The sequence below is a fragment of the Anomaloglossus baeobatrachus genome, chromosome 1 (assembly GCF_048569485.1).
Source record: "Anomaloglossus baeobatrachus isolate aAnoBae1 chromosome 1, aAnoBae1.hap1, whole genome shotgun sequence".
In the NCBI taxonomy this organism is placed as follows: Eukaryota; Metazoa; Chordata; class Amphibia; order Anura; family Aromobatidae; genus Anomaloglossus; species Anomaloglossus baeobatrachus.
This window is the reverse complement of record NC_134353.1, coordinates 672847302-672871980: the sequence shown is the minus strand read 5'-3', so window position 1 is coordinate 672871980 and position 24679 is coordinate 672847302. Positions and strand designations below refer to the sequence as shown.

The window sequence follows — 24679 nt, the reverse complement described above, 5'->3', positions numbered from 1 at the left end:
GGGTATAAAAAAAACGCAATGTGTGCACAGAATTTTTTAAAACCCATAAGATTTGCTGGGGAATGACTGCAGCAATGTTAGACACATTTTCTGCAGCAAATCCACAGTAAAATCCGCGGTAAATCTGCAGCGTCCGCACATAGCCTTAGAGTGGCCCTTTATTGTGGCCAACCTAAGGCACACCTGTACAATAATCCTGCTGTCTAATCAGCATCTTGATATGCCGCACCTGTGTGGTGGATGGATTATCTCTGCAAAGGAGAAGTGCTCACTAACACAGATTGAACAATTTTTGAGAGAAAAAGGCCTTTTTTGTCGATAACGTTTTAGATCTTTGAATTCAGCTTATGAAAAATGGGAGCAAAAACAGTGTTGTGTTTAGATTTTTATTCAGTGTATGTCAGGGTAATCAAGGTAAGTCTGCAACAAAATCTTCACAAAACACGTGTGACGCCCTGGCAAAATCAGGAAGTCACATATAGGCCCCCGCATAACACCTTCCCTCACCTAGGTAACACATAGCCAACCTGAAACCCTAGTCACCCCCCCTTAGAGAAAGATGGACACATCAGTGGGCAGGACCAGATGGTGGTACACACCCACCCTAGGGGTCTAGACAGCCCGGGGTGGGAAAACAAGTAGATAAGCTTTGGCGTTCAAGTTGAGAGGAGTGTGGACTGGAGCTAGGTGTAGCTCCAGCAGAGGAAGTTCAAGTTGAACGGTGCCAGGGTTGGAGCCCTGGTGCCTTGGCTAGGTGGCAGACGGTGGTCTCCATCAGCAGGAGATGGGAAGACGACTCGACAGAACCGAGGTGGACTGGGACAGGGTTGTAGCCCGCCAGTACTGGACACGGGGAACCGACCCGGAAACCGTAGCACAGAGGGGGTACTCGGACCCTGAAGCCAGGACCGAAACCAGCGGCCTAGCTAATTAACCGATTGAGGGCAGGATTACAGGTCCTGTCCCACCCAAAGTCCCTAAGAGAAGACAACAGTCCCCCGATAGGGATAGAAGGCCACCGCCAGGGCCCATAGATCCCATGGGCCAGTATCTGCGGCCACGGCTCCTTAGGCCACATCCAGCCGGGAACGGACTCCTGAGTTCCAGACCAGGCAGTCCACCATACACAAAACAAGTGCAGAGGAAAAGGACAGTGACCACCAGCCTGGGTGGGGGACCTGAATGCAACTGACCGTGGCGGCCGGCCACCAGCACCTTGGTTTACCAAAAGACTCGTGTGATTCATTTGCTGTGAGTAACCAAACATCCCCCTGCTTGCTGGGGCAACCATCCCTACCCATGGAGGAGTTAACATCCAGCTGCTACTACATCTCCCCTGGGTGCCCCATAACAGCAGCGGTGGTGTCCCACCTCACCATACACCGTGGGTGGCGTCACAAACTTAATACGGCCTAGTCCGTACATCTACGTCCCCCCCCTTTTATTCAGCGTGTCTGTGAGACCCCCGGGTCTGGAGACCCTCGAGCGACCCCCCATAAGGTCCGGATCCGAGCAGCGGCGGCTGCTGGCACGGGGGCGGCACACCCCGAAACTTGGCGTCACGAACAGGATACTTACCCATCCACTTACCTGGTGGAAGTGCGCCTTGTTCTGGACAGTCAGCGGTGATCCGTTGAAAAGTTTTCAGAAGTCGCCATTTTTGCCGCCATTTTTAGGCGCGAAAACTGCATCCCAGCGTCTTCTTCCCCGAGAAAAGGGCGCAAAGCTGAAGCCCAGACCCCTGGGAACACGGCCAGAAGGTGAACCCCGAGGTTGTAAAATGAAACTAACTAGCCGTAAAAGAGAGAAGATGTTTGCGCCTAACCCAGATGGCGGAGTGGCACCGGCCGCTGGAGCGGCGTCACGCGCAGATGTGGCAGGTGACGAAAATGTGGCGGCTCCCGCTCCGGTCGCAGGAGAAGGGGGAGCCGTGGCTCTGGCGGTCACCCAAGTAATGCCGATCTCCTTGCCCTACGTGCCTGGTGCTGCCTGGCTACCCCAGTATGATGGGAAACCTGATGCCCTGCAGGTATTCAAGAAGAAAATATGTACTATTCTTGATTTGCCATGACTGGCAAGCAGCGTGCATCTGTGGTACTCGGGCAGCTGACCGGCGCCGCTGAGCAGGAGGTGGAGACTTGGGCGGACACTGATCGGGTCTCGGTAACCGCCATTTTTGACAAACTACAGGTTGCTTTTGAAACCCGTACCGAAGCGGAGTTGCGGATGCATTTCTATAACTTCCGACAGCGCCCGCGGGACAGTATCTGAGACTATGCCTTGAGGCTGCAGACGGCCCTACGCACGCTGAAGCAGGTGAACCCTATTAACGAGGCTGAGAGCAACAAAATGCTGGTAGAGCAGTTCCTGCAGGGGCTAGGGTCCGCTGAAGATCGTAAACAACTACGGCTGTGGTCTCTGGAGCACTCGGACTTGAACTTTCCAGTTCTAAAAGACCGGGCCACTAAAGCCCTACAGATGGTCGATGCTGGTGCCCCCGACCCGCCATCCTGGCCGGTTGGCACTGCTCCCGTCTCGATAGCAGCCCCCTGTTGGCCCTGCCGGCCCCCGCAGGTGCGGACCCTGAAGGACCTGTCATCGCAAGTCCAGCGCCTGAGTGATGACGTCGCCAGGATCCTCGCCGCCTTACAGCTACCACCGAAGGCCAAGCCAGCGGAGAAGATACAGCTTGCCGACAGCCCAGAAGACGTCCCTTGGATGCAACAGAGGAGGAACAACGACAGCCGGTATGGACCACCCATCTGCTACAAGTGCAACAAGACTGGTCACTACTCCCGCCGGTATCCTTTAAACGAGCAACCCCTGAGGCCAAGAGCCAATCCTCAGGAATAGATCCTCAAGGCCCAGCTGACTGGCGTGATCGATACGTTGGAGGCCCCATTATCTCCCTTGCTGTGGACGGTATCCCGACCTCCGCCCTTCTTGACAACGGTTCGCAGGAAACGACTATACCCTATATACTGTACAAACGTTATTGGTCTGATAGTGAGCTCACGCCCCTGGATGCCAGTTTGACCATCATTGTGGCCAACGGACTCCCTATGACCCAAGTGGGATTTAAGGAGGTGACCTTGAAGGTGGGGCGAGTGGAGCTGAAACATCAAGGACTGATTGTAGTGCAGAATGACCCCAGTGACCGCAACCCAAAAATGGTCCTATGGACCAATGTGATTGAAAATTGTATGGGGGAAGTGCTGCACCTATTGCAGCAACTGTCTGCCACAGCAGGAGGAGGCCGTCAGAGGGCTCTGCATGTGATATCCGGGCTCTCATGCAGCGGCAACAGGTGAACATGTCAGGTGCAGAGATCGGTGGTGTGCAAGTGATGGATGTAGCACCTCTAGTGGTGCCTCCGCGGAGTGAGATGATGATTTGGTGTAGGGCAGTGGTGGGTCCCGTATACAGGATTACCAGGCAGTGGTGGAGCCTCTGCCTTCTGAGCACTGGCCCACAGTAATGGCAGCCAGAGGGGTGATTGATGTCAAGAAAGGACGAGTGCCCGTGAGAGTTATGAACTGCGGAGAGGAAGAGGTTCTTCCCCGTTACGCCTCCATTGCTAAATTATTCACTGTATATGCAGACGCCATCCACGTAGCAGACTTCACTATCACCGCATCACAGCCAGGCAGTGATACCCCACCCAAGCAGTTAGAAGAGTGGTGCCAGGAGCTACATGTAGGCACCGAATCCACACCTGCCCATCGCAAAGGAGGGGATTACCGGGTAGTGCAAGAGTATGCGCAAGTATTTAGTAAACACCCCTTAGACTTCGTGAGGATCAAGGGGGTTCAGCACCATATTCCCACTGGCATACATCCACCTATCAAACAGAGATATAGGCCGAATCCACCTGCACATTACCAGTGCGCCAAAGACATGTTGAGGAACATGAAGGAGGCAGGGGTCATCCGTGATAGTTGTAGTCCCTGGGCAGCTCCGTTGGTCCTGGTGAGGAAGAAGGACAGCACCATGAGAATGTGTGTGGATTACCAGAAGATTAACCAGATAACGCATAAAGGTGCGTACCCTCTTCCTCGCATCGAAAAATCGTTGGCTGCGCTAAAGACAGCTAATTATTTCTCTACTCTTGACCTCACTAGTGGCTGCTGGCAGGTGTCGGTTGTGAAAGAAGACTGCGAAAAGACTGCGTTCGCTACCCCGATGGGTCTTTGCAAGTTCAACAGCATGCCTTTTGGGTTGTGTAACACCCCAGGAACCTTCCAGAGGCTCATGGAGTGCTGCTTGGGACACCGCAACTTCAAGACAGTTCTGCTGTACCTGGATGACGTTATCGTCTACTCTAAGACGTATGAGGCCCATTTGGAACACCTCGCTGAAGTGTTTGAAGCCCTCTCCAAATACGGGATGAAATTGAAACCCTCTAAATGCCATCTGCTGAAACCCAGAGTGCAGTATCTCGGGCATATGGTAAGTGCCGAAGGGGTGGCCCCGGATCCCGAGAAGATCATGGCCATCCAGAGTTGGCCGCAGCCTACCACAGTTAAAGAAGTAAGGCAGTTCCTGGGCCTGGTGGGCTACTACCGTTGCTTCATCGAGCGTTACACCAAGATGGCAGCCCCCATGCGGGACCTCCTAGTGGGACAGACCAAGAATGGCAGAGCTCCTGGGCCCCCGTTCGCCTGGGGTGAACAACCCGAAGAATCCTTTCAGCAATTGAAGTCGGCCCTAACCGGAGAAGAAATTCTGGCCTTCCCCGACTATGGCCTCCCGTTCATCCTCTATACCCACGCCAGCAATGTGGGCATGGGTGCTGTCCTGTCCCAGATGCAAGATGGCAGGGAAAAGGTGATCGCTTATGCAAGCAGGAAGCTCCAGCCGATGGAAATGAATCCCGAAAATTACAGCTCCTTCAAATTGGAGTTCTTGGCACTTGTCTGGGCGATAACGGAAAGGTTTAAGCATTACCTGGCATCGGCGAAGTTCACAGCCTATACGGACAACAACCCTCTGATGCACCTGGACACGGCAAAGCTGGGGGCCCTGGAACAACGCTGGGTAGCACTGCAGCAAGGGTCTTGCAGGCCTACTTTTGCTGGCCGCATGGTTACCCAGAGAAGGTGCTTACAGACTGGGGCTCGGCCTTTGAGGCAGAGATTTTTCAGGAATTCTGCAATTTGTATGGGTGCAAGACGATCCGGACCACGGCCTACCATGCCCAGACTAACGGGATGTGCGAGAAAATGAATCATTTGGTTCTCAACCTCCTCAAAACCTTGCCTCTGGGTGAAAGAAACTTGTGGCCCGAGAAGTTGCCCGACCTGGTGGACATGTACAATAATATTCCCTGCAGCTCCACTAAGTGCACACCTGCATACCTGATGAGGGCCCGGCCCGGGAAGTTGCCGGTGGACCTAGAATTGGACGTCGAGGTACCTGAGACCATCTCCCCCACTGCCAATTGGGACGCCAAGCGCCAGAAGCAGTACCGGCAGATCCAAGAATATGTAGAGAGGAACCTGCGCCAGAGCAGAGAGAGGCAAGAGCAGCGTTTTAACAGACGAGCCCGGGCTACCCCCTTTGGACCCGGAGATGTGGTACTGAAGAGGAAAAGAAGGACGCACAAGCTCGATGACCAGTGAGAGAGGACCCCTTATGTTATCCAACCTACTTGATGGGAAGACTAGAAAACATACCTTGTCAGTCGTGACCAGGGAAAGACTATGGCCACTGTTTCCAGGGACCACCTGAAGAAGTGCCCAGAACCCCTGAAGGTGGTGGAGGAGGTCCCCCCTCCTACGCCGAACGTGGAAAAGAAGAAAGAGGTGATCCACACTGTAATGGGTGATTTTCCGGCTGATTGGCCTATGCAGAATAGAGCGGTGATTGTTCCCGTTATCATGTTCCCACAAGCCGTGGAAGATAGAGAGCCAGGGTCAAGGGTCTATCAGCAATACACTAATATCAGTGCCCAGGGATGCACCCAGGGGTGGGATTCAAATTTTTAACAACAGGTTCTCTGTAAACCCCGCCAATTTGAAAACCACACCCATTCTGTAACCACACCCATTTTGTTAGCCACACCCATTTTCACACAGTTTCCTCAACCAAAAAATACAAGTAATTTAAAGTAAAATTTCCTTCCCATCCTATACCGTCACTCTCCTGTCCAGTACCAGTTGCTCCAGTCATATTGTATTAAATGGTTTTTCTACAGTTTTTAAAAATTATTACTAAAGGAGCCCTGCTAAAATTGGAACGGACGACCTTCCCCATACAGATCTCATCCCATGTGGCTCCTTTGCCCCTACAGATCCCATCCCATGTGGTTTCTTACCCCCTGCAGATCCCATCCCATCATAGCCTCTTTCCCCTGCAGATCCCATCCCATCATGGCCTCTTTCCCCCTGCAGATCCCATCCCATCATGGCCTCTTTACCCTGCAGATCCCATGCCATCATGGCCTCTTTCCCCTGCAGATCCCATCCCATCACGGCCTCTTTCCCCTGCAGATTCCATCCCGTCATGGCCTCTTTCCCCTGCAGATCCAATTCCATAATGGCCTCTTTCCCCCTACAGATCCCATCCCATGTGGTTTCTTGCCCCCTGCAGATCCCATCCCATTATGGTCTCTTTCCCCTGCAGATCCCATCCCATTATGGCCTCTTTCCCCCTGCAGATCCTGTCCCATATGGCTTTTTTTCCCATATAGCTCCCATCTTATGTGGCCCCTTTCCCCATATAGCTCTCATCTTATGTGACCCCTCTCCCCATATAGCTCCCATCTTTTGTGGCCCCTATCTCCATATAGCCACATATAGCTGCAATCTTATGTGGCCTCCTCTACCCATATAGCTCCCATCTTATGTGGCCCCTCTCCCCATATAGCGCTCCCATCTTATGTGGCCTCTCCCCATATAACCACATATAGCTGCCATCTTATGCGGCCCCTCTCCCTGCATCTTCGGCTCACTGAGCGCTTACCTGCTCCAAGCACCGGCAGCTTTTCCTCAGTCTTCCGTCCTCCGCGGCTCTCTGCAGGCACGCTGACAGACGGCAGTAGGAGGAGCTACCTCTCAACGCTGCCGTGACCTCTGTAGCGTCAGCGCGTCGCTGCACGCCGGGTCAGGGAGCAGACAGGCTCCACTGTACCCGGAAGTGCTATGCGGAGGTACGGGGATTCATTTGTGCTAGTGTCTTAAAGAGACACTAACACAAATGAATACAGGGAACCGGATTGCCGCAGCTGTTTCTTGCCGGTTCAGGGAACCGGCTGCTATTTTAACAACCGGTTCTCCAGAACCAGACAGAACCGGCTGAATCCCACCCCTGGATGCACCTATACCCCGCCTCCATAGGTCTCTGCCAGCCATACCTGACACTGGGGCAGAGGGACCTGCCCTTACCTCTCCCCCGCTGGTTAAATGCGAACCTAGAGGGCTTAGAAGGTCCACACGCCCTAACTTAGGTCAGCCACCGCTCAGGTACAGGGAGACCGCAATTTAATGAGTGGTGTGAATATATGTATGAATGAATGCCAATTAACTGAGATCTTCACCAGATTAAAAGGTTAAGTTAGCGGTTCCCAGGCTACCCAAGTCCTGAAGTCCCCTTTGAGACCGTCTGTTGTTTTACAGTTCCTGTTTTACAGTTCATGGACCATGGCTTTGGACTGGAAAGCCAACCCAAAAACTATTGGGTTTTGTAAATAGTCCCTGACCAACCTTCTCACCCTGCAGCAGTCTCTGGAGAGGCTGGTTGGAGGAAGGGCCTGCGGTAGAGTCGGCTGAGGCCCAGTCACTAGCAAAACCGGTGACTATCCTCCGGGTCAGGGGTCCCCTGGACGTGGGGCCCTTGAAAAAGGACTGTTGGGTAAGGAACTTTTTACCCGGCCCGTGCGGGCAACACCCGGACCTAACCTGGACTTGGGCAAAGGGTGCCAACCTGTGTTTTAGAGGTGGCATTAGGGCTAGGTTGTTTTGGGTGAGTGAGCTGAGAAGGACCCAGTCCGTCCCGTCCCGGTTTTAAATGTGTAACGTTTAAGAAAAATGCCTCCCGTAAGGGAAGAAACCAAATATACTTCGATGTAAATATCTTAGTATACTTGTAATTGTGTTTTACCCCTTTTTCCATTTTTTTCAGTTCCTGTTCAATAAATGTTGGTGGTCGGACAGCCCGCGGATGGTCTGTATTAAACCAAGGGGGGATGTGACGCCCTGGCAAAACCAGATAGTCACAGGTAGGCCCCCGCATAACACCTTCCCTCACCTAGGTAACACACAGCCGACCGAAAAACCCTAGTCACCCCCCCCTTAGGGAAAGATAGACACACCAGTCTAGACAGCCCGGGGCGGGAATACAAGTAGTGAAGCTTTGAAGTTCAAGTTGAACGGTGCCAGGGTTGGAGCCCTGGTGCCTTGGCTAGGTGGCAGACGATGGTCTCCGTCAGCAGGAGACGGGAAGACGGCTCGGAAGAACCGAGGTGGACCGGGACAGGGTTGTAGCCCGCCGGTACTGACACGGGGAACCAAGCTGGAAACCGTAGCACAGAGGGGGTACTCGGACCCTGAAGCCAGGACCGAAACCAGTGGCCTAGCTAATTAACCGATTGAGGGCAGGATTACAGGTCCTGTCCCACCCAAAGTTCCTAAGAGAAGACAACAGCCCACCAATAGGAATAGGAGGCCACCGCCAGGGCCCATAGATCCCACGGGCCAGCGTCTGCGGGCACGGCTCCTTAGGCCACATCCAGCCGGGAGCGGACTCCTAAGTTCCAGACCAGGCAGTCCACCATACACAAAACAAGTGCAGAGGAAAAGGACAGTGACCACCAGCCTGGGTGGGGGACCTGAATGCAACCAGCCGCCAGCACCTTGGTTTACCAAAAGACTCGTGTGATTCATTTGCTGCGAGTAACCAAACATCCCCCTGCTTGCCCAGGTGCGCCGGCCCTTGCCATCGCATACCTCCCAACTTTTAAAGAAGGAAAAGAGGGGCAATTTTTTAGGCCACGCCCCCTAACCACACCCATTTCACAGTCACGCCCATATCCACTCCCCATCCACACCCATTCAGCATGGACACGCAGGCAGCCGGCGGGCCTCCAGCATGGACACGCAGGCAGCCGGCGGGCCTCCAGCATGGACACGCAGGCAGCCGGCGGGCCTCCAGCATGGACACGCAGGCAGCCGGCGGGCCTCCAGCATGGACACGCAGGCAGCCGGCGGGCCTTCATCATGGACACGCAGGCAGCCAGAGGGCCTCCAGCATGGACACGCAGGCAGCCAGCGGGCCTCCAGCATGGACACGCAGGCAGCCGGCGGGCCTCCATCATGGACACGCAGGCAGCCGGCGGGCCTCCAGCATGGACACGCAGGCAGCCGGCGGGCCTCCAGCATGGACACGCAGGCAGCCGGTGGGCCTCCAGCATGGACACGCAGGCAGCCGGCGGGCCTCCAGCATGGACACGCAGGCAGCCGGTGGGCCTCCAGCATGGACACGCAGGCAGCCGGCGGGCCTCCAGCACGGAGAGGCAGGCAGCCGGCAGGCTCCAAACACGGAGACGCAGGCAGCCGGCGGGCCTCCAGCACGGAGACGCAGGCAGCCGGCGGGCCTCCAGCACGGAGATGCAGGCAGCCACAGTGAGGCGGCCGGTCGCCCGCACAGTGAGGCGGTCGGTCGCCTTCACAGACAGGCGGCCGGCAGCCCGCACAGACAGGCGGCGGGAGGCGCCCGCACAGACAGGCGACGGGGGGCGCCCGCACAGACAGGCGGCGGCCGGCCTCCCGCACAGTGAGGCGGCGGGCCGCCCGCAGAGACAGGCGGCCGTCCACCCGCAGAGACAGGTGGCCGTCTGCCCGCAGAGACAGGCGGCCGTCCGCCCGCAGAGACAGGCGGCCGGCCGACCGCACAGAGAGGCGGCCGGCCGACCGCACAGAGAGGCGGCCGGCCGACCGCACAGAGAGGCGGCCGGCCGACCGCACAGAGAGGCGGCCGCCCGACCGCACAGAGAGGCGGCCGGCCGACCGCACAGAGAGGCGGCCGGCCGACCGCACAGAGAGGCGGCCGCCCGACCGCACAGAGAGGCGGCGGGCCGCCCGCACAGAGAGGCGGCCGTCCGCCCGCAGAGAGGCGGCCGTCCGCCCGCACAGAGAGGCGGCCGGCCGACCGCACAGAGAGGCTCCGGCCGGGGAGGGTGGGGGAGGGAGGGGAATCAGCGCTGGGGAGATTATGTTTACATACCTTAGCAGCAGCACAGAGCAGTTTCGGGCAGCGCGCTCCTCTCTGTTATGCCACGTCACGTGTTAGGATGGTAGGAGGGAAAAGCAGGGAGGCGGGGAGAGAGTGGGTGGGCGGAGCCCAGGAGACGGCCGTCCCGCCCGTGGCAACGGGACAAACAATGCAAAGCGTGATAGTCCCGCTGTATCCGGGACGGTTGGGAGGTATGCCATCGCTATACCCTGCACTAAGACACTGGGTCCCGGGGCAACCATCCCTACCCACGGAGGGGTTAACATCCAGCTGCTAATACCTCTCCCCCGGGTGCCCCATAACAGCAGCGGTGGTGTCCCACATCACCATATACCGTGGGTGGCGTCACAAACTTAATACTGCCTAGCCCGTACATCTACATCCCCCCTTTTATTCGGTGTGTCCGCGAGACCCCCGGGTCCGGAGACCCTCGAGCCACCCCCCAGAAGGTCCGGATCCGATCAGTGGTGGCTGCTGGCACGGGGGCGACACACACGCGCCTTATGATTTCTGTTATGTGTGGACAACAGTCAGTGGGGAACCATACGTATTCAATAAAATATAAATGGACTTTAGTGTCCCTTGAATATTTAAAGAAATTGTGTGACCTGACAATAGTCGAAATTCATGTGTTGAATTTATACTTATGCAACACATAACAAGACAGCATGTAACAAGCACAATCTAAGACACTTACAAATACTTAGCGCATCACATATCCCAATATATCAGATTTAGGACAGTTCAATACAATGCATGGAATTCAGTAAAACATTAAAGTGAAGTATGGATATGACAAATTTGTGCTCCATAATGTAAACTTCTAAGCAAAATGCTACTATACAATATAATAAAGTGGAAATACATCAGAATACCATCCCCTGCTGGTTAAAAAATGGCATTGCAGAGTCTAAACTTCTTCAATATTTGTCTGATGAAACTGGAAGATTTATACCCCTGCATAATCCCAGAGACTATGTATGAGCCTTGTGTGCTACATGCTTTGCAGACTATTACATTTCTGTGTGTTCCAGAACTCCTATATGTTTCCACGCATTGGGGAATAGACAAGCAACGTAACATTACAGGTCATACTGCAAATGTGAGGAAAGAGTTAACCTTTTTCACTGACTTAGAAAATAATAGAAATTCATTCTCCCTGGCAAGACCGAACCAGACTTATTTGCGTAATAAACTGTGAGACCAACCTCAAGGACGCAGAATGTTTTGACTTAGAGACGACTGAAAAACATCTTGTTATTGGAGTATAAGACATTATATTAATTTCTCTTGCTGGGAATATGTAATTCACGCCTTTATTGAATATGTATGTTGCATAGTTACGCCCTAATCAACTTTGTATAACTTTGTAATGTAAACAATACCAATACACTTTCTATTCGGAGCCGCACATCTCCAGTCTTATGTGTATAACAGCGTCCGCTTGTTTTCATTGAGACGGAGTAGCAGAGGGGGGGTCACCGGTACCCTCTCTGCATTCGGACATCGCTGGCAACAGCTGTGACCGTTAGGTCAACCTAACATTATCTGGCGCCCGAAAAGCAGGGACCCGTGTTTCTAATACCAGGACGCAGTGGACTGTCTTGCCATTCAGAGGAGGAGTGGACCAGACGTGGGGACCAGAAACACCTGGCCAGGTAAGAGTTGAACCTTATTCTTCTCTTTATGCTCCCCACATCTGATCTCCCCTCTCCTCAACGCGCAAGAGGTACACTGTGAGTAGATACTGGGTTATTGGCGGGTTTCTACTGAACTCTGAGAGAGCCTTGCCAGCTGATGTTTTCTGTGCCTTGTTTGGTTGTTTGCTTGTTTGTTTCTCTGTGTTTCTCTGCCTCTCCGTGTGTCGCGTGTCTGCTCTCCTGCGCTTTACTTCTGTGCTGTTGTCCTTGTTGGTTGTCATAGATCCCATACATCAGTGAGTGTTGAAAGGGAATAGTGTACCTGCTCTGTCCAATGGATGTGATATTCACTGCCCTTGTGTTAGTGGGAATATCCCTGTTTGCCATTGCTATCGGATATAGAGTGTATCTCTGGTACAGAAGGGTAACCCAGCACCATTCAACATTCTCAGCCCCCTCTGAAGTTAGGACACCACCTTTCAGTAGGAATACAGATCAAGAATCAGTCTTTGGGTACTTCCAGGAAAGGTGGTTCTAGACCTCACCTTAGGTGGGAATACAAAAGGAGTTAGTCTCTGAGTATCTCCAGGATAGGTAGGTTTAGTCCAAAGGACGTTCAAGGGTCTAAAAGCTGAAGAAGATAGAAGAAGAAGAATGGGGCAAGGAATATCAAAAGACAGAAGAGCTGGATGCACCCTGCAACATCTCATTACGTGTTATCATGGCAAAAGAACAGCCAGTCAGTCCAAGGAAGTTTTTAAGACATTTGGATTGAAGGGGAAGGATCAATTGGACCCCAACAAATGGGACACAATAACAGCTACTAGAGCAGGAGTGATAGCAGATAAATCGTGGACTGAACTAGTCAGAACTCTTTCTGACATGGCAAAAACAGCCCACGATCAAGGTTGGATATATCATGAAGAATCAGACACATGGGAAGAAGCTGGGAAGAAGGCTAATAAGGATCAACAGCAGCCTCCTCTGTACCTGTCAGCTACTCCTGGAACAGCTTCAAAAATAGCAGGATCCCCGGGATGGACCTGCACAAACTGTGGCCAACAAAATCCGGACTGGAGTGAAACATGCCTAGCCTGTGGAGCCCCACAGCACAAGCTACAAGCCACAGCACCAGTGCCTCTCTATCCCATAGTGGAAAGAAGAGTCCTGATAAGACCACCTGTTAATCCACAAAACCCAGATGCTCCCAGAGATGCAGTTCCTCGTACGTATGATGACTACGTACCCTGGACTCCAGCCGAGCAGATGGCTTTCCTGCAAAATGCTCCAGACCCGACTAGAAACCCAGTCAGTTTTTCACGTTACCTGAACCAAATACAGGTCTCCTACAGAAGCACTTGGTTGGACATGGAAGGTTTGTGTAGAGTTAAAATGTCTCCCGAACTGTATGCCAAACTCACTGCCCACCTGACAGGACATGTTCCGGACAATACCCGTAATGTGGAATCGGGCCAAGATTTCATGATAAGACTCAATCTCTTCTGCGCCCAGGAGCAAAGAACTAAGGGCACAATGGGACCAGTGCATCAAGGTCCTGTGGAGAATGTCAGCTCATTTTACTACAGATTGATGCAGTCATTCGCAGATGAAGGGCTGGACTTACAAGCGGGTGCAATACGACGCCTGATGGTAAGATCCTTCATGGATGGAATACATGCACCTCTGGCAGAAAGATTGAAAGCCCAGAATGGAGAAACATGGAAGACATAGATCTTCTAGTCAACAAAGCAAGTGGCTTAGAAACCGACGCAAAGGATAAAAGGAGCAACAAGAAAGTTGTCATAGCAGCAGTGGACGGTCAGCCAGAAGGTACAAGAAGGAAGGCACCGACCTGCTACTATTGTGGGATCAGAGAACATGTGATCAGAGACTGTAGAAAGAAGAAGAGGGACACTCAAAACCAACCCGAGAGTCAGGAGGAGAAGACTGCCTGACTTGCGGTAGCACGGGATAGGGATGCCAGAGGTCCATTTATACACGTCCCCCTTCCCATTGGCAACAAGGAAATAAGAGCTTTGGTGGACTCAGGAGCCTCACGCTCCTGAACCCCAGGAACCTAGTGCCTGAAGGATCCATCTCATCTGAAGCTACTGTAGTATCCGGATTTAATGGACAAGCCCAGATAATCCCAATAACACATCCACCAAAGGTGAAACTGGGACCACACATGTTCGTGTCTAAATTCTTAGTGTCCCCCCTGGGTGGAGATGCCCTAGTGGGAGAAGATCTACTATCAAGACTACAAGCTCAGATTGTCTACAATGAAGATGGATCTGCTATCCTGCAAATTCCAGAAGATATCCCAGAAGAAATCCTGTGCACTCTCCAGATGATAGAAGATCAACCAGAATCTGATGTTACATGTAAAGTAAACACGGATCCAATACTTCTACAAGTTCCTGCAAAACTCTGGTCCACATCAAAAACTGACCTCGGCACACTACCCGTGCCCACAGTAAAAGTTTCAGTCAAGCCTGGAATTACGCCACCGCAGCTGAGACAATCCCCCCTCCCGCTACCTCTCGCAGTACATCTACCAGTACGTGGATGATTTACTACTGTGCTGCCCTAGTGAAGAGGAATGTAAAACGGCTTCAATAAACCTTCTTACCTTTCTGGCAGAAGTAGGATGCAAAGCAAGCAGAGATAAATGCAGACGGTGGATTCCCAATGCGTCACTACTCATGCAACCGCTGTATGATTGCACAAAGAATGTTCCTTTTTCCCTTACAGAAGAAGCTCGACAAAACTTTCAAAATCTCAAGGAACTAGTGATTGATGCACCTGCTCTGGCACTACCAAACTATGATCTCACCTTTAATCTGTTCGTAGCAGAGCTTCAAGGATTTGCCGTAGGAGTACTCACCCAGAAAACGGACAAACATCACATAATTGGGTACTACTCCTCTCAACTTGACAATGTCACAAAAGCAGCACCAGCCTGTGTCCGTGCTGTTACAGCAGTTTCAGACATACTGCAGAAAGCATCTGAAATCTCACTCGATTTCCCGACTACCATCCTTACCAGCCATGACATTTATGCTGATCTCAATCAAGTGCAGTTGAAACACCTCTCCATGGCAAGACAAGTCAGACTCCAGTGCACGCTGTTGCTACCCCCAAACATCTCATTTGCTCGAGTTACAAGTCTAAACCTTGCTGATCTTTACAAGTTTAGAAGGGGGGACAGAAGAGAGGACAGAAGAGAGTGACAAACGTACCAGCGCACCATTTGATCATGATTGTCAGGAACTCATTGAACATGAGGCAAAGCCCCTGCACAATATTCAGGCAACACCGCTTACAAATCCAGACTTTGAACTTTTTGTGGATGGTAGCAGATACGCTGATGAAGCAGGCAAGTTCCACACTGAATTTGCAGTAGTGACTCTATATGCAGTCTTAGCCAAGCAACCGCTACCTCCACGCATATCTGCTCAAGAAGCAGAACTTCTTGCTCTCATCTGGGCAATTGAGTTTCTGGAAGAACGAACAGCGAACATCTACACGGACTCAGCCTATGCACACGGCATTGTGCACGATTTTGGCACTATCTGGCAGACAAGAGGATTCCTCACAGCAACAGGAAATCCCATCAGGCATGGAGCCTCAGTGAAGAAACTAATGGAAGTAGCCTTGATACCAAAACAGCTAGCAATCATAAAGGTTGCTGCCCACACCAAGGCTCAAACACACGAGGCAAGGGGAAATCGCTTGGCCGATCAAACAGCAAAACAAGCCGCCTTACTCCCTTTGAAGGAGACGGAAATAGTGTCAACGACGGAGGAAGAAATGCAGAACCTCTTTGAGACACAAGAAAACGCCTCTGAGGAAGAAAAGTCCGGATGGCGGGCCAAGGGGGCAGAAAAAGTGGAGGGGATTTGGCGCCTAAACGGACTTCCCGTCCTGCCACGCAGTTGGTTCCCTGCCATTTTCCAAGAACTCCACTATCCCACACACGGTAGCACAAACTCAATCATGAACCAGATGCAACCATATTGGGTAGCCCCCGGCTTCAGACAATACGCCTCCCAGAGAATAAAAGCTTGTCACATCTGTCAACAACACAATCCAGGCCAGCTAACTAAAACCCCGCAAAGACACATGCCAAAGACGTTTGCCCCATTTCAAAGAGTACAAATAGACTATATACAGTTGCCAAAACATGGCATCTACGAGTTTGTACTTGTCTGTGTAGACCTCTTCTCAGGATGGCCAGAGGCCTATCCTGTAATCTCAGCCACGGCTCGAATTACAGCAAAGAAATTGGCCTGTGAGCTGGTGCCTCGGTTTGGACTCCCTGAAGTCATAGAGTCAGACCGAGTTACCCATTTCACTGGACAGGTTTTCCAGAATACCTGTTCCCTGTTAGGCATTCAGTCAGCCTTACACACGCCTTACCACCCACAGTCATCAGGGAAAGTGGAAAGGTTAAATGGAACTCTAAAGCTCAAACTAGCCAAGGCAGTGGAGGAGACTGGTAGACCATGGACAGAATGTCTCCCCATAGCTCTTTACTCTATAAGGACTACAACGCAGGGAAAGCACAGGCTCTCACCCTTTGAAATACTCTTTGGTAGTGCACCCAGATTAGGATGCTACTTCCCACAGGAGTTACACCTGCAATGTGATAGCCTAACGTCTTATGTTGTTTCCCTGCAGAAGAGACTAACTGAAACCCACCAAAGGGTCTACTCTTCTCTACCTGATCCTGATGCCGTTCCAGGAACCCACTCTCTAAAGCCTGGTGACCGGGTCTACCTAAAGAAGCACGTGAAAAAGACCCTTGAGCCACGATTCGAAGGGCCTTTGACTGTCCAGCTGACCACTCCAACCTCCGTCAAACTTGAGGGGAGATCGACATGGGTCCATGCCAGCCACTGCAAGAAGGCCTAATACTGCTGATAAGTATTTCTATGTGTACTCCCTTTTTAGGGCCTTCTACACCATGGCAGAATTCATTTGAGACCCATCATGAAGTGTTAGCTGAAAAACTTGAGATCACAGACTGCTGGATAAGTACACACGCACCTGTGACAGCCTCTTCCATGCCATACTTAGCCATACCAGTCCCAATAAACAAAGTGTTTCAATGGGGAGGCTGTTACAACAGACTATCAGTGTTCCAAGTGTTACTCTGTTTACTAGTTGCTTATGTAGTGTTCAAGTTGCTAATGGCTTTGTTTTCCCGCTGCTTGAAGCAATGTAGATACAATGATTATTCAGCACCCGTATGAAATCACTAATATGCCTTTTTTTCTCTTCTCTACTCTTTCCTCTAGAAATCACCTTGGCGTATCATGATGAGACTCCTATCGAGAGGCATGCAGGCAGTCCTGGGTGACGGATGTGAGACGACACTCCCTGAGCAAACCCGCGGCTCAGAAAGTAACTGGAGGCTAGCCTGCTTTCTCTATAGTCCACAGCTTCTCGATGGCCCCCTGTCCATCAATCACGCCAATAGGGGGGATTGTGAGGAAAGAGTTAACCTTTTTCACTGACTTAGAAAATAATAGAAATTCATTCTCCCTGGCAAGACCGAACCAGACTTATTTGCGTAATAAACTGTGAGACCAACCTCAAGGACGCAGAATGTTTGGACTTAGAGACGACTGAAAAACATCTTGTTATTGGAGTATAAGTCATTATATTAATTTCTCTTGCTGGGAATATGTAATTCACGCCTTTAATGAATATGTATGCTGCATAGTTACGCCCTAATCAACTTTGTATAACTTTGTAATGTAAACAATATCAATACACTTTCTATTCGGAGCCGCACATCTCCAGTCTTATGTGTATAACAGCGTCCGCTTGTTTTCATTGAGACGGAGTAGCAGAGGGGGGGTCACCGGTACCCTCTCTGCATTCGGACATCGCTGGCAACAGCTGTGACCGTTAGGTCAACCTAACACAAATATATTGCATTTCATTGAAAATGCAGCATTTCTTCACCCTATAGAGCAGATGATGTACAGTAGTGTTCAAAATAATAGCAGTCCAATATATATATATTATAAATAATATAAATTATATTACCACATGTAAAACAATTTACCAGTTGGTGCAGTAGATTCTTAGAAAACCACCAGACTCGGCATACATGATCTGCAGGTTGTTGAGTCTGTGTATTTCAATAATTAATTGTTCCAAATAATAGTAGTGTGGAGGTAAATGAGTGAGGTCAATCATTCTGTGAAGAAACAGGTGTGAATTAAGTGACCCTTATTTAAGGGTGAATCCAGCACATGTATATGCATTTTTCCTTGAAAGCCTAAGGAATATGGGTCGTTGTAGACACTGTTCGGAAGAACAGCGTACTTTGATTAAAAAGTTGATTGGAGAACGTAAAACTTATAAAGAAGTGCAGGCAATGATCGGCTGTTCAGCTAAAATGATCTCCAATGCTTTAAAATGGAAAGCAAAAACAGAGTGACATGGAAGAAAATGGAAGACGACCATTCGAATGAATGGAAGCATAGCCAGAATGGCAAAGGCTCAGCCAACTATCAGCTCCAGAATGATCAAAGACAGTCTCAAGTGACCTGTGAGGACTGTGACAGTTAGAACACGCCGGTGTGAAGCTAATCTGTTAGGAAGAAGTCCCCGCAAAGTCCCTCTGTTAAAAATAGACATATACTGAAGCGGATACAATTTGCCAAAGAACACATCAATTGGCCTAAAGAGAAATTGAGAAATATTTTGTGGACTGATGAAAGTAAAACTGTTCTTTTTGGGTCCAAGACAGTTCTTCAGACAACGCCAAACTCTGAATGCAATCCACAGGACACTCTGAAGACCGTGAAGCATGGTGATGCAAGCATCATGATATGGGCATGTTTCTCTTACTATGGTGCCAGGCCTATTTACCAGATACCAGCGATCATGGACCAGTTTGCATATATCCAAATACTTGAAGAGGTCATGTTGCCTTACACTGAAGAGGAAATGCCCTTGAAATGGGTGTTTCAACAAGACAATGACCCTTAAAACCCCAGTAAACAAGCAAAATCTTGGTTCCAGTCCAACAAAATTGAGGTTATGAAGTAGACAACCCAATCCCTGGACCTTAATCTTATAGAACACTTGTGGGGGGGAAATAAAAATCGCCATTTCTAAGGCAAAGCCAACAAATGCAAATAAATTCTGGGATGTAGTGAAAGCATCCTGGGCTAGAATAAGAGTTGATAGGTGCCAGAAATTGGTTGAGTCTATGCAACATGGATGTGAAGCAGTTCTATAAAAACCCTGTGGTTATACAAGTAAGTATTAGATTAGTGATTCACAGGAATGCTAAATCCTAAATAAAAAGAGGACAGATTTTGATTATGTAAAGAAAAATGCAGACACTGCTATTTTTTTTTTAACAGGCCAATGATCATTTCCTATATTTTCTGTAAAGTTCTTAACATTATATACATTTCTCTGCATGTTTTGATTTAGAAAAGAGTGTCCAATGTTCCCAATGCATGGAAATAAGAACTGTTACAAAGAGTTTGAGCTTAACTCATATTTTTTAACACACTGCTATTATTTTGAACACAACTGTATAGCTCAATAAGGAGGTAGAAGAAAGCTTGCCACGCCTAATGGAATGAGTAACCACAGATCCACGTAGTGCAACGATTAAAAGTCCACCAGATGGATTATAACATAAAGAAGAAGAAAAATCGGCACATCCAGAATAAAATGTATTCTTGCTTTATTTCCAGATAGAATTAAAAAAAGTCCATCCAAAAAATGAAGACCGTGACGCATTCCGACGCAGAAGAGCATCCTTAAGCATAGGCTAACATTCTTAGCAAACTCTAAATATCATCCAAAAGTGAAAGGAGTATTGCAGAATTACTAATCTACCAACACATGGCCATCCACCTAAACTGACATTTCAAGCAAGGAGAGGACAAATTAGATAAGCAGCCTGGAGGGCCATTGGTCACTTGAGAGGTCCGCTGAGCCACAGCTCAGGTGGCAACTATCAGTCATAAAATCTACAAATCTGGAAGAGTGGTCAGAAGAAAGCCATTTTACAAAGCAAGTCCTAAGAAGTCCCGTTTGCAGTTTACAAAAAGCCCTGTAGAGACATTCCTAGTATGTGTAGATGAGATAAAGTAGAAATTTTTGGGTTAAATACAAAACAGTATTGTGACGACATGGACTCTCATGGGTTAAAGTTTCTTAACATTCAGCCAGACTATTGTTCTTATGTGTGCTAAGTCATGTTTGCTTAGCTATTGCTCCCCAGACTTTTCCAGTAACCATTGTATTGTAGTTGTGTATTGATAATGTAATTACCTTAGTAGCCATTGTCTAGTCGGTGACTTGCCGACTCCATGTAGATATACTGAGTCTTTCTATGCACATCATTTAAATGAACATTATCCATGCAGCTTGAAATTCCTCCAATGGGAGAAGCAATCTTGTCCAACCAATCGATGAGGACGCAGTGTATCCTAAGGGAATGTTATGGCTATAAAAGGGACTTCTTTAAGCCACCAGGGTTGATGAAGGTTGATGGATGCTGATGGATCCAGTCTAAGCTCTTTGGAGCTGACTAGAGGATCAGGATATCTTATGGCTTCAATCTAGGGACTCCGGATCCGGTTGGAGACCATATCCACAGCCTAGGGATTTCGACTCCGGCTGACAGGATTGTAACATCATACCAGGACTACCTAAGGAGGACACTCAGGTTGGGACAGTTCAGTCACCTGTTACAGACTTTGCAGACCTCACACAGCTTCCTAAATCTGGCGTTATTCCTTTCTCGGTGGGTGCCCGCCAAAAGCAGGGGTGCTGCTGGACTGGAGTAAGCGGCCCTGGAACCTCTGAGGCATGGACATTCTAAATCCCTGGTGAGCCAGCGGAAGGGTGAGACTCTGTTGGCTGTTACATTTGTGTGTTTTGCTGGTTATGTGTTATGTGCCGTTAATTGTTTGGGGATCCAATAAAGTCTAATTATTGTGGTTCCCTCATCCTGTGTTTTCTGAGTAGTGTTACGCCCACGGTTAAGGAGGCCGGCGTTCAGTTGGGATGAGCCCTGAGCCACGCTGTCTTTCTAAAGGCGGTGGGTTTTAGTGGACGAGAGCACCCACTGAGCCCCGTGTCTCCACAAGTATGTGTGGCGAAAAGTTAACAGTGCACATCACCCTAGTAACACCATCAAATATAGTGGTCGCGACATCATGCTGTGTGGATGCTTTTCTTCAGCTGGGACAGGGAAGCAGGTCAGTGTTGATTTGAATATGGATGGAACTAAATACAGAGCAATCTCTGGAGGAAAACCTGTAAGAATCTGGAAAAGACTTGCAACTAGGGCGGATGTTCAATTTCAAGCAGGACAATGACCTTAAACCTACTGTCATAGCTACAATGTTATGGCTTAGATCAAACCATATTCTTGTGTTTTAATGATCCAGTCAAAGTTCAGACCTAAATCCCATGGAAAATTTGTTTCCACACTTGAAAATTGCTGTTCACAGATGGATCAGAGATATTTTGCAAAGAAGATTTGGCAAAATTTCAATCTCTAGATGTGCAAAGATACATATCCCAAAAGACTTGCAGCAGTAGTTGGGGCTGAATCCAAAGGCATGTCACAATTTTCAGATTTATTTTTTTAAATATTTAGAAAACCATGTATCATTTCTTTTACACTTCACAAATACTTGCTACTTAGTGTTAGTATATCAAATACAATCCCAACAAAATACATTTAAGTTAGTGGGTGTAATGAGAAAACATGTGACCTTCACGGGGTACGAATACTTTTTCAAGACACTGTATGCATATGAATTCTGGGGGTGATGCTACTAGTGATTTACAGCTATCTCAGCATGTACAGTCATAAAGGGAAGGCTGTCAATCACTGAACAGGACCGCCCTCTGGACTCATATACATATACCAGGGATTTCAATAAATGAAATACAAGTTTTACTTAAGGGTGCTTTACACGCTGCGACATCGCTAACGATATATCGTCGGGGGTCACGTCGTTAGTGACGCACATCCGGCGCCGTTAGCGACATTGCAGCGTGTGACACCAAGGAGCGACGATCAACAAGTGCAAAAGCGTGAAAAATCGTTGCTCATTGACACGTCGCTCCTTTTCATAATATCGTTGCTGCTGTAGGTACGCTGTTGTTCGTCGTTCCTGCGGCAGCACACATCGCTATGTGTGACACCGCAGGAATGACGAACATCTCCTTACCTGCGTGCACCGGCAATGAGGAAGGAAGGAGGTGGGCGGCATGTTCCGGCTGCTCAGCTTCGCCCCTCTTCTGCTATTGGACTGGTGCCGTGTGACATCGCTGTGACGCTGCACGAACCGCCCCCTTAGAAAGGAGGCGGATCGCCGGCCAGAGCGACGTCGCAGGGAAAGTAAGTCCGTGTGACGGGTGTTAGCGATGTTGTGCGCCACGGGCAGCAATTTGCCCATGACGCACAACCGACGGGGGTGGGTACGCTCGCTAGCGATATCGGTACTGATATCGCAGCGTGTAAAGTACCCTTTAACCTTTTCCCACAAATATGTCTATCAATCTGACCAGCATCTCCTGCTCTATAACATCTAACCACAGATCAGATACCATTTTCAACATGACAGGTTCCCTTTAAAGTGTTTCAGTTTCTATAAATGCAGTGTCACAAATAAACACCAAGATGCTCATGAATATTCTCAGCTTATAATTCTAATATCAAAAAACAGCACTTGTTCCTGAGATGGCATGAATATGTTAGTAAACCAAGAATATAGCACAATACCTTGTAATTACCACCAATACCACCATGACTCTTGCCCGCTGCCATCTGTTCTGGAGTGCTTTGTGGTTCACTCATGTTTACCTGGACCAAAAAGAATAGTGTTAGTAATCAGGATACATCAATAAGTATATGATATAAATGTAGAATATAGGACTTCATTGAATCACTGCACAGGTTTTCATTATTTGTTAGAATGAGGCCCTATTATGATAATAGGCTGCGTCTATGATATAGACACTCTTACATTTGCAATATAACCTGCAGAAAATTAAGGTATTACTGCAGTCATGGAAAATAGATAGGAGGCTATTATCTAACACATGAAACAGAAACACATCATCTCATTTTGATCTTTATCATATAATGATATAGCTGGTCTGGCTACGAACAACTGCTCTGTTTTCTGTGGCGTTTTAGGTAATCCTGTGTAATTGGATGAATGTGACTTTATATCTCGCCTACACATCAGTGTCTTGCCTAGAACATATTTTAAAACTAATAACCAGTTAAGGATTTGGTAATAGATATTCACAGAATCTGTAGGTGTAAATAAAAAGACCATCTGTGAATATGAAACTTGTGACCTTTAGATCAAATGCTAGAGTAGGCCGATAGACATTGCACTGTCCAGTCTGCCAGATCGTAGCGTGATCCAGATGAAGGCGCTCCAGAGAAAAGATCTCAATGTTACTAATGTAAAAGGTGTCATAGAAGGGGAGAGTCTTCCACAACAAGATAGAAGATCCAATTTACAGTATTTAAAGGTGCTTTCTAGTTTCGGAAAATCCCTGTCCCCTGGCTGCAGTTTGTGCCCAGGCCCAGCGCTAAGTGTCTGCCGCTGTTCCTGGTGCCTGTTATTGTCTACATAGGCACACGGCAGCAAATCAGTGAGCCCAGTGGCCCTGAGATGGCATGTCAGCTTGATCAGAGCGCTAAGCTCACTTATTTGTTACAGCGCCATCAACGTTGCAGACTTTGTGAGAAAAGGTGGAGACTTGGCACTGAACCTGGGGAGCATGAATGAAGCACAGTTTGTTATTGTTGTTGTTTTTAAATAAACTACAAAAGATGATAAGGATTTTTCCAAAACCACATCAATCTTTTTCAGCATAGAGCTCTTATTCTGAATTACCACTAAAGGGTCACATTGGTAGATCTCTGCAATAGATGACATCTGAAAGATTAATGAAAAGCCACACAACACACAGAAAATGCCCTAAACATTTTAAAATATCTCATAAATTCCTCCCCTAATTTCCTTACATTCATTGATTCTGGATTGTTACATAGTACAATAAAACTGAGAAATATATTAAAAGATATAACCAGTGTGTTTGAAGAGATGAGAAATGTCCACCTTCTCCTCACTGTCCTGTGTGTGGCTGTAAGACAACTGACTGCAGCAGAAGCCTCCCTTCTGGGCTCTGTCTGCAGTAGAAGAAGGAACACTAAGCTCCACCCACTGCACTAAGGGGGTGGGGCTTATATCAGTTGACGATGGAGCTGGAGAATTACCTTTTTGTTCTGTCATTATTGTCGATATTGGTGGGTTTGGTCAACACTAGTCTAAAATTAGGGAGTGCTTTAACAAACAATGAAGATGACTATATTTCTTGTATAATTTTATCATAATTTCTAGGTTTAGTATTTTTGTATGCTGATGTACCAGTCTACAAAAGTATATGCATTATTATTCCCTATTAGTAAAAGTATCAGAACCTGATGCATGGGACTTACATGAATGACCATAGGTTATAACATTGAATTCAATGCAGTAAGGCTAATGTCACATGTCCAGTATTCATCCGTTAGAACAGATCCAGCAGCAATCTATCGGAAAAAAATTGTTGAAACACAACTTTTTTGCCTGTTTTGAAATAAATTATTTCTGCAGTATCCTTTTTTTTTTTTAACATGGGAGGCTATGAAAAATGGATCTGTTAACTAATTGCTATTTATTTTCCATTTGAAACTGATCCAGTAACCAAAAAATGGATCATTTACAAATGAAAGAAAAACAGAT

At 48.7% G+C, this 24679-nt stretch overlaps 1 protein-coding gene across 1 annotated transcript in view; it reads right to left on the bottom strand.

The window, feature by feature from the left end:
- CRYBB3 (crystallin beta B3) overlaps nt 1-22755 on the bottom strand; it is a 77865-nt gene extending 55110 nt beyond the window's left edge. The window contains exon 1 of the mRNA XM_075341728.1: nt 22657-22755. Within this exon, the coding sequence (XP_075197843.1) occupies nt 22657-22731 (75 nt within the window). The 5' untranslated portion in view covers nt 22732-22755. The remainder of the gene's footprint in view (nt 1-22656) is intronic.
- Nucleotides 22756-24679: the final 1924 nt, after the last annotated feature.